At 29.4% G+C, this 10,976-nt stretch overlaps 1 protein-coding gene across 1 annotated transcript; it reads right to left on the bottom strand.

The window, feature by feature from the left end:
• Window positions 1–1,358: 1,358 nt before the first annotated feature.
• Window positions 1,359–10,470, bottom strand: LOC123305614 (outer dynein arm-docking complex subunit 4-like). The gene is made up of 10 exons (XM_044887384.1): window positions 10,334–10,470; window positions 9,997–10,271; window positions 9,703–9,889; window positions 9,482–9,627; window positions 8,232–8,480; window positions 6,627–6,909; window positions 5,735–5,882; window positions 3,553–3,874; window positions 1,728–1,961; window positions 1,359–1,517 (listed from the first exon to the last, which is right to left on the bottom strand). The coding sequence occupies exons 1-10, from the start codon at window positions 10,422–10,424 to the stop codon at window positions 1,413–1,415; spliced, it is 2,040 nt and encodes a 679-aa protein (XP_044743319.1). The 5' UTR covers window positions 10,425–10,470; the 3' UTR covers window positions 1,359–1,412.
• Window positions 10,471–10,976: the final 506 nt, after the last annotated feature.

The raw sequence follows: 10,976 nt of genomic DNA, 5'->3' as shown, positions 1-10,976 counted from the left end.
TTATCAAAATTTGTACCCAAAATAATACTTGTCAAAAGAAGGTTTACTTAATTATTTTTAACACAAATTAAATTTAATTAAAAAAATATATATACTTTGTTATTATATCCATTTTGAAGTTTAATTTTACAATATTTTCAAAAATAATTACTAAAATATAAACAATTTAAATGTCAGTTGTTAAAAAAGTATTTTATGAAGTATCTCTTTCTATCTCACTTTTGACATGTTGTCTTTTTAAGACTTTTAACACAGGCTTGGAAATTTTACAACAATCTAAACCACAACATAAACTGAATTTTTTCTATATTGTATTTTTTTCCTTTAATATTTATCCTTGAAATATTTATGAAGCATATTGTATAATGAGAATATCTTTAATTTATGTTTAATAACCATGCAAGTTTTATCATTTATACCTTATGGTAAAATTTAAATGATTCCCGAGGCTGTACATTGAAGAATATGTAATTAAATCGTTTTTTTTTTACATTTACTACTAATGAGTGTAAATAAAATAGGATAGTGTTATTACAATGATTAAGAATATTTTTCTCTACTAACACTCAGTGTAACAGTATTTACAAATAGAACAAACTTATATATTTATTCTATGTGTATTAACCTCGAACATTAATGGTCATGTTTAGAGCTCCATATATGTGAGTAAGATCGTTCGCCATCTTTAGACAATGTCAAATAGCAAAATGTTCTCAAATATTTAATCCAATTAATCTACGGAGGCCCAATGTTAAATTTGACAAAATTGCTATCAGAAAAAAAAAAACTTTGTTATAGAAGAAAACAAGCCAATTGTGTCTACTGCTAACCAATGGCTAAGTTAATAAAAAAATTTGCAAAAGTAAAAAAAAAAAACGGTTTTCTTACGATTAAAAAAATTCTAGATTTCAAAAAAACCTATCGATTGACGTCTGGTAAACCGATTTGGATGTGTAGGAACCGAGAAAGCTTGAAAAATGAGCGAAAATAGTCGTTTTTATATTTGCTTATAACTTTTTTTTTCTTTTTCGATTTTAAAGATATTTAGTTAAGTTATGAGTAATAGGTTCACAAATCTGCAATATTTAAATCAATTAATTATAAATTAATAAATTAAATTATAAATTGGTTAAAAGTTTTACTGAAACAACTTCTCTTTCATTTCTTTACTATAAGTATCGTTATTTATTATTAAATGGTGAGTAAATATGATGTAGAATTATTTTTTTTAAATATTTTATTAAAATTAGGTATGCTACATACTTTTTTATTTATAATTAATACACTCTTAAAAAATTTTAATCTTCATAATTTTATTAAAAAGTAATTATCAAAATTTTTAAACCAACCTTGCTTGTTGAACCGTTTTGAATTCTCCATTTCATTTTTAAATAATATAACTTCAATTTAGATTAAATCCAAATTAAAAATTTATCACCTTTTACGGTTTCTAGTCCTTCAAGTGATTCTTGTATTTCTCTAATTTTACGTTCATGTATAATCGAAGTCTTGTTATGCTAAGCAATGAAATAAAAATGTTAAGTTTTCCAAAAAGAAATAATAACTTTTCCCAATGTTTTTATATTTAATAGTGCATAACTATCTCCCGAGAAAAAGAAAACAATAATAATATATTTCGTTCAAAAATTATTTTTGCTTTTATTTGAGGTAAATTTTCTATACCCGGCATTTAAAAGAATATTTTCAATTTTTCTAAATTGACTCACTTTTTTCAATAATTTATCATTTTTGTAATCACGCTCAAAATTAAAACCAGGTACAATAGACATTCTTCGTTTAGTGGGTATAGTGGCCATCCTTTCAAACAACCGTTGAAAAACAGCTTTTGTTTGCTCGTTATTTTTTGTAACAGACATTAATTGTATTATTGCATTTTGCCTTTCAAGAATTGCATCACCCGCAATTTCTTCAAAGTCTAATTCATCAATGACCTGCATTGTCTGGTAACATAATTAAAAAAAATTAAGTAAGTAATCGCAATGGATCGAAGTTCATTAATTATTAATATAATATATGGACCTGGTTCTATATATCACCTTCAAATTAAGATGTAGTCATGAGAAAGCTCCCTGTATAGCCCGCAGGGATAGGCTTTCTTAACTAGCTTAGGCTAGTTTAATTAGGTTTTAATATATGTGGCGCCTTTTTTTAAGTTTAGGACCTTAGAATACCCAAACGTCAAAAAAATGGAAGAACTCAATTGACCTTACTGATATTAAAAATAGTATATTTTTGAAGGCAATGATAATACGACCATATGCAAGATGTTCTTACAAAGATACCTACTCAGGTGTTCATACAAACACCAATGTATGCACTCGACATAAAATTATATTCTTAATATATAGGGTCTTCCATTTTGATTTCCTTAGGCTAATTTTTCCAAGATCTAAGCAACTAAGGAACGTCTAATTAATGAAATAATAAGTCTGACCCTGAAAGTCATTTTTAAAATTAATTTTCTAAATGGAATTTTCTATATTTATGGGAACGTTCAATGTTTCCTGTTCAATATTTTTGTTGACTTTTTTCTTCGTTATTTTGGAGGTTAGTCGTTTCCGAAATTAGTGCCAACAGTTCGTAGAGCAAATATGAAAAAAAAGATTCATTTATACGTGCTTTTATTGTTGAAATAAAGTAAATTGCAAATTAATTCCAATTAATAACGAAAATATGAGAGTGTCTTTATCTTAAATGCGACACACTGTATACTAGATGGTTAATGTATAGGCCTTTTTACGTAATACTGCACGGTGGATAGATCAACTTAGTAAATAAAAAATTACCTCTTGTGAAAAAATGCGGCTAAATTAGCTGTGCTTTCACTAGAAAACAACCTACCGAAAGAAATGGAATACTCGGATTTTATTTCATTTCATGTTTATTATACCATGCATATATGTAATATGCAAGGTATAGTAAGTTTAGTCCCAAGTTTGTAACGCTTAAAAATATTGATGCTACGCACAAAATTTTGGTAAAGGTATATCAAGCTGAAATTTTTAAAGCGCACTCAGGACGTAAAAAGTGAGGTCGAGTTCGTAAATGAGCAACATAGGTCAATTGGGTCTTGGGTCCGTAGGACCCATCTTGTAAACCGTTAAAGATAGAACAAAAGTTTAAATATAAAAAATGTTCCTTATAAAAAAATAAACAACTTTTGTTTAAACATTTTTTCGAAAACATCATTGTTTACCCGTGAGGAGCGCCAAATTAGGCATAAATTGTATAGTATGTATTATATGCGAATATCAGTTATTTATGTGTGACTGTATGTATGTGTAATATGATAGAGTAATCAATTCACTATCTAGACATAGTATTTCAACAATTAACACAGTCATTTGTTTGTTTTCACTTTTTCTTAGCTACCTTAGCTAATATTTGTTTATAAATTATGAAGAAATCGTGTCAATGAAGGTAATCAGATATAAGTATTCCGGGGCAACACCAGTCCTAAATACGTTTGACTAAACCCTTTAAATAAATCTTTTACAAAAAAAAATGAAATATATATCATAAAACCTTTACCTTTTCTAAAAAAATTATTAATTCTGGTCCATGTTGGTAGTAAATTTTCTTCGCACGACTTATTGTATCCAATAATTCATCTTTTGCATCGTTACGATTACGTAAAGCTACACAACACTTAACAACTAAAAATGATCCATTTATTGCCCATACTTCATTACCAATTGCGTCTGCTTGTTCAACACAACGTAATCCATAATGACGACCAAAATAATAATTCTTTATTTCAATCCAATACCTTGCTAAATCGTAATATAACCAAGCTAATTCTAATGCTGAGCGTGCAGCACGTATGCGATTTTCTGTTGTAGTTATTGATTTTCTAAAAATGAATTACTAATAAATTCTTGAATGTTATAATAATTTTACTAGCGCAAATGGCCGTAAGCGCTTAATAATTAACAGCTTATACAAATCTAAATTAATGCAATTCTGTTGCCTAATACAAAAATATCATGTAATCTTCAAACAAAAAATATGCATCTAATCTACAAAAAACTAAATTTCGATAGTAATTGTAGGAATTTTAATGTACGGCACTTACAGGGTCTTGGAGCTTATTATCAAAATATGAATTTAAAGTTCGTGTTATTTGTTATCAAATAAGTAGCAATATGCATCTGACGTATCGAGCTTTTAGACCATTTAATCATTTATCAAGAAGAATAACGTGCTCCGAATGTACAACGTGTAAATACCCTAGGCAACGGTTACTGTCGAAATTTAAACTTGCAAGGAACGCGTACCTAGATTACAGATAGAGTAAAATTCTGAAAGGCTAAGTTAAGGATATGAGTTGACATAAAATAGTATACTTGGACCAAATCGCCAATATCGGGAAGATCGCCATTATATCAAATCTAAAAATAGAACACCGAATATCAATTACAATCAATTTTATGTATATTTCAGAACTATTATTTATAGACGAAAGGTTATAGTAGGTTGTGTATTAAAGGAATACAATCGATGACTCTATGGTCATTCTAATTTGTCGATGAACACGTCACCGTCTATGAAAATGGGCTCGAGAGCGACTGAACTGAACTGAAACGTTGAGTCAGGAAAATTAAAAGCTCATAAAAACAAATTTAAAAAATGTGAGCCTATGACGGCCTAATGGGCTTTTGCTGTTCTATCATTCGTGTAAAAGGTTCTCCGTGGCTAAGAAGAAATAGGAGGACTTTAGGTTACTAAGTCTGTAAGGTAAATTTATTAACGGATTATCAATTTATCAAGGAAACGGATTGATTAGATATATATCTGAAGCAGTGCTTGGTTCCGGCTGCGATTCATGGATAAGAATCCAGTATTTTTAGGAGAAGGGTATTTTCTGATGGCGTATATTTGTTTGGAAGAAATAATTATTCATCGGTGAAACATGACTTTAGCGTAAGCAAAAGTTTTTTTCCATATTAAAGAGCGAATTTCTCGAAAACGTGAGGCGCTGAAGCAATTTTCCGCTCAGATTCCCATTCAGCATGTTAAAAACCTTTCAAAAAGTAAACTCACGCTTCTGTTAAAAATTTTTGTTGACCAGTGATAATTTAAGGAAATAATAAAAAATTGGCATTTTTGCAGTAAACTTACATCCATTGAAACAGAAAATACAAAATTCTTATTTTCGAGAAAAGTGTACTTGTCACTTTCAAAAATTTAACGATTCAATTAGCCTTTTTCCTCTGAAGATTAAAAAAAGATCCTCTAGATGACAGGATATATATGTACCCCCCCCCCCTAGTGTTGCCATCTAGCGGATCTTTTTTTAATCTTCTGAGTAAAAAGGTTAATTAAAGCATTACATTTTTTAAATAATACTAATAAAAATAACTAATTACATAAGGCAAATTATAAACATTATTATATTATCATTAAATCCGGACATACAATAATTAATAATTCCAGGCCTTTTTTCTCTGGAGATTAAAAAAAGATTCGCTAGATGGCAACACTAGGGGGGGGGGGTGTACAAATATACCCTGCCATCTAGAGGATCTTTTTTTAATCTTCAGAGGAAAAAGGATAATTGAATATGCTGTTTATTTATCAAAAAAATGACGACATGAGCTCTAACAAAGATAATACAGGCTTTTTGGTAGACAAAGCAGTATGAATCTCATAATCTCTGAACTACGCGATTTGAACTAAACAAATCTAGGAATGAAAGTGATTATTTACAAACCTTGTGTCAATAAAAGCAGGTTTCATCGATTCAATTAAAGAATCTTCCGAATGAGAGCGACTTAATGGAATTCCCAACATAAATTTTACTCGTGCGTCTGGTATCGGTGCATTGGCAGTTATTCGTAATGTATCCAAATAAACTAAGCCTTTAAATACAATTAAACAAGTAAAAATTAAGTATATATTTTAGAGAAGCAGACATATGATTTACTAATGGTCATGGTAACCATCTTCTGAGCCTTAAATATGATAGTATTTAATGTTCCAAGTCGCCCTGTAAGGTTCCTCGAATTTCTATGTGTCATATCCTCCCCGCTTAACTAATGCCAAAGGCTCATAGTTTTTGAATTAAACTGCAAACACTGAAAAAATCCGAAAATGTTGCAGTTTTTTCTCGTATTACGCAGGTAGCACAACTTTTTTTGTGCTTGCAAAACGTAGTCTCACACTCTTCTAAGTAGTACAATAACATACCAAAAAAGTAGCTTTACATGGCGTTTTGCGATTTTATTTGTTTTTTGTAAGATTTTATGTGAGAAAGAAGCTTATTTGAAATTAATTTTAGGCTTATGATGAAAACCTCGTATCTCAAAGAAATACCAAATTTTTCCAATAATAGTATTTTTGATAGAAATGTGAGATTTTCTAAACAATTAAGCAATGGAAAATGTTTCTGATATGCAAAGTTTTCATTTTAATTTGTTTTAAATACGAGGATAATTGTTTTAACCATTCTAAGCTAAATTGATTATGTTTACGTTATGAGCACATTTTCGGCTATGCGTATGCACAGCTGCCTTCGAGCAGAAACTGAATGCACTAAGTTAAATCCCATTTATGTTCTTACAGCCTCTCTCTCATGGACACTTAATCTGTTTAAAATTTCGTACCAATAATATTATACATGATCTCCAAGTACTCATCTTTTCTTGGCAACACTTTTTTATTCTTATTATCAAAAAAAATTTTTGATCTTTCGCATATATCTTGGCATAATCTAAAATTATACGATTCTCTGGCATTACGTAATAATGCAATTAAATTATCAGCTTCTAATTTGGCCATCGTTTCTAAAATTTGATATCCTTGAGTTTCTTTCGCTTTCAATGATTTTGTTGATTCCATTTCTTGATATTTTAGAGCAAACAATGGTCTGCGCGCACGCAATGATTCCTAAATATATCAAGATATTCAGAAAAATGTAATGCAAATAAATTAAAAGTGGTTTATTAAACACTAGCAGTTACCCGGCAGCTTCGCTGGGCAACTTCAATTTTAAAACGAAGACTACTGCGTTGTAGCCTCCATTTCCCTTGCCCTCACTTAAGCCCCCTTTTGTTCTCAATTTCATAGGGTTCAATTTTTTGGTGCGTCGTCCCAATTAAAAAATAAATAAAATACAGCTCATGTTACTTGCTGATAATGTAGTTTTATATTGGTGAAATAATTTTTAAAATCAGTCCAGTAGTTTTTTTTCAAGTTATACGCCAAAGTGTGTTTTTTTAAATAGGAAGCATAGTTGACTACGTCTTAGTTAAAACATATTTTGTTTTATCTTTTTAACCCTGACTTACTTGCTGGGTCTGTTTTGGCCCATAAGCTCGAAATAACGAAAAATCGAAAATAATCAACCAACAGGGACATCAATTTGAATAATTAAATTAGTTTGTTTTTAGCTGAGACCTGATCCAGATTGCGATTAAATACGATTAAAAATTGAGTGTTTGCAATCGCCATTGCAATAATAGAATGCACAATAATTGTTAATATATTAAATAAAACTTTCTAACATATATATTGCCTAGAAACAGATATTAAAAGATCCAAAAGTAATCGAGCAAATTATTAGTTTCGATTTTTCGCTATTTTGGGCTTATGGGCCAAAACGACCCAGCAAGTAATACCGACCGTTTTATTTAAATTTTAATGACGCCACTTGATTCTACAGAAAAAAATGCCTTTAGGATGTCAAAGTTATATTCTCTTAACTTTTCAAACAACGACATTATATACATCAGTTTTAAAGTCGAAATTCGAATTTTTGCTCTCGAACTCGAAAACAAAACTCGAAACTCGAAAACAAAATATACGAGTTAGTTTTTGGTGACACCAATGAACTTTTTACATGAACATCAATGATTTTTTTTCAAAAAAATCGAGATAATAGGTACTATCAATTCTATTCTATCTCGTATAGTTATGGAGATACTCGATTAAAACATCTAATTTAGCCCACTCTGTACATTGTACTCCATGTTTTTGTGTTCTGGTTTGTAAATGACTCTTTGTGTGAAAATTAAGACGATTTATGGGTTGAATACTATGTAAATTTTCTTATAAATGGTTTGAGAAATACAAAGTAAACTCAATAAAAGTAAAAATTAATCAACTGTGTGGTACTCCTACACCTGGGCGAAAATATTGGGACTACTTAGATAAGGGCTCTGCTACGGTTTGGAATATCGCATGCTTAAAAAAATATTTTAATAACTTACCTCACATACAACAAGTGTATTATATCCACGTACAGCCTCCCGTTTAATTTTATCACAACCTTTTTTATTTGGATTACGAATGTTGGCCTCTTGAGCACACTTTGAAAATAATTCTTTATCAAACGTCATACGTTCTAAATATCGCTCAGCTGCAACCTTTTTTATATTTGACATTTTTGCTTGGGTAGGTTTAAATTTTAAAACAGTTTTTGATTCTGGCTTTAGAGTTATATCCATTTGATTCATTGTCTATAATAAAATTAATTTGTCGACTTTTTAAGATATATTTCTATTTTGAAAATTTTCTTTACATTCGGGTAAAAGTCATAGAATTTGTTTATGAAAAGAAGTTTACAGCTCTTGCTGAACAACGATGGTCCTATTTAACATAAGATATACTAAATAGAATGCGTATTGAGCTGGATTCAGGGTTGTCAAAATGTGAGTGTGTGGTAAATAAAATAAATGGTTAAGACATTTCGTAACTGAATTACAAAAAATTATGTATGTAAGATAAAAGTGAAATAATTGTCGGAGCTGAAGGATTCCTCTCCTGTGTCAATGGGACTATTTTGGACTAGAACTTCACTCTAATTCAAAACTGACAAGCATTAGATGAACGCTTTAAATTAGAAAATTGTTCTTTATACTAAATACACAAACATTTTTTGTATGAAACATTTTTTTGTAAACAGAATAGTTTAGACTACCTAATTGATAGCAAAAATCTTGCGTTTTGTATGTTGTTTTATTCAATTTGATAGTCTTAATACGAAAACAAACTATTTTTATTAGATTTATTGGAAAATTTTTTTCGAAGAGTGTCTAGATTCGTAGAAACATTTATACGAAATAATAATTATACGAAATAACAATTATACGAAATAACAATTATACGCAATACAATTATGATACGAAAAAACTATTTTGGGTAAAACTTTTCAGTCTGTTTTTGCCTAAACAAAAGTTTCATTCAAATCCATTCATTAGTTTTTGTGTGAAAGTATAAAAAACAAACAAACAAACAAATATCCTCACTTTCACATTTATAATATATAGCTATAGGGATTTAGAAAGAAAAAACTTAATTATGCTTATTTTCTTTATATGTTGACTCTTCTCTTGTGGGAATTATCAATTTGCAAATTTTAAAAATTCTAAAATATAGGACACTAAATAGTTTTTTATACTACCATCTCATAAATTATAATTAGTTTTAAAATATGTAAAAATATAATTTAAGTACATACAGGACGAGTAACTTGAAATGCGGATGGAATAACTCGAGCATACTGTTCTAATGTTGGAAGAACGGGTCGAATTTTTTTTTCTTGATCTGGATCGGGTAATGGTCCCAGATTTTTTACACTTTTTGTACTAACAACAGTTTGCGGTACTATTTATTATTGAATTAAATTTTAAATATTTTTTATTTACTATTATTTACTTGGAACATTATTAAAATTTATACCTTTCTTCTTAATTTTGTAATACTTTTCTCTATAGGCTTTTGGGCAAATTTTTCGTCTCCATCGTGTCGCTTCAGCAATTTCTCTTTCTCGGCGCCTTTTCTCCTCCAACTTTTTAATTATTTTATAGTAATCTCGTAATGGATGCCCAGTTTGTGGACCAATTGCTGTTTCGACAGCTTCTCGACACTGTGTAAATTAAATGAACAGAATTATAAAAATGGACCAAGTGCATCTTTACAATGCAAAGATGTCGCTAACTTTTAAAATATAATTGGGAGTGTTAAAAAACTTACATTTAAGACACCTTCTTGGAAAATCGGTGGCTGCTGACGAATTGGACCACCACGTGAATTACTGATCAAACCATATTCGAAATCTCCACTTAAATACTGTACAATTGCACGTTCTTGTAACACTCTCAAATCTTCGGGATTAATATCCAAGGCCGCTTCCAAATCTTTTGATGCTTTCCCATACTGTTTATATTTCTCAAATAATTTCGCTCGTGTTAAAAGTGTGTTGATATTATGACTATCATTCCACAAAGATACATTAAGTGCTCGATGAGCTAAAATGATATGAGTGGAAAATTCTGTATGGGTCATTATATACTCAAACAAAAGTGTATACCAGCTGGCAAATTTCCTTTTCGTAAATATTCTTTTCCTTGTTCGAGATGCATTTCAGCTTCTCGAAACAGTTCTTTTTTCTTCTGTGCCATGTTATTATATTTATCATGAAATTATTGATAAAACTTAAAAAACTTGATTCTTTTGTAGATCCTTGTCTTTATTTTTTAATTTTAAAATTTTTATATAAAATTTGGGCTAGTTATGTCTTCCCGAAATACATTAAATAAAATAAACTATTTTAGAAAGAAGGGCTTAGAAGAAAGGAAACGTAAACCATTTATACATGGAAATTAATTTCTTGGAAAAATCAAGACAAATTTATTCCGAATAGAAATAATTTACATTTAGAAATTATGACGAATAAATAATTTAGAGTTGCCATGGTTACCACAGTTATTTAAATTTCTAGTCGGATATATATTCTCGGAATGCTTATGATTTGAAAAAGTTTTTTTCTGGAATAGACATCTCAAGTATATTATACGTTTTTGAAGAAATATTCTTCGAAAAATTTTTTATACTAAAATAAAGTTCCAAAACTAAAACCCCGACTACAAAATCACGCTCTTAAAAGTAGGAAAACAAGAAAATATTTTTACCTGAAATTGTTATTATAAGTAAAATCTTCATTAGGTACAGTC

Source organism: Chrysoperla carnea, chromosome 1 (assembly GCF_905475395.1).
Source record: "Chrysoperla carnea chromosome 1, inChrCarn1.1, whole genome shotgun sequence".
In the NCBI taxonomy this organism is placed as follows: Eukaryota; Metazoa; Arthropoda; class Insecta; order Neuroptera; family Chrysopidae; genus Chrysoperla; species Chrysoperla carnea.
The sequence above is the reverse complement of the archived record's forward strand: the minus strand, read 5'-3'. Positions and strand labels throughout refer to the sequence as shown.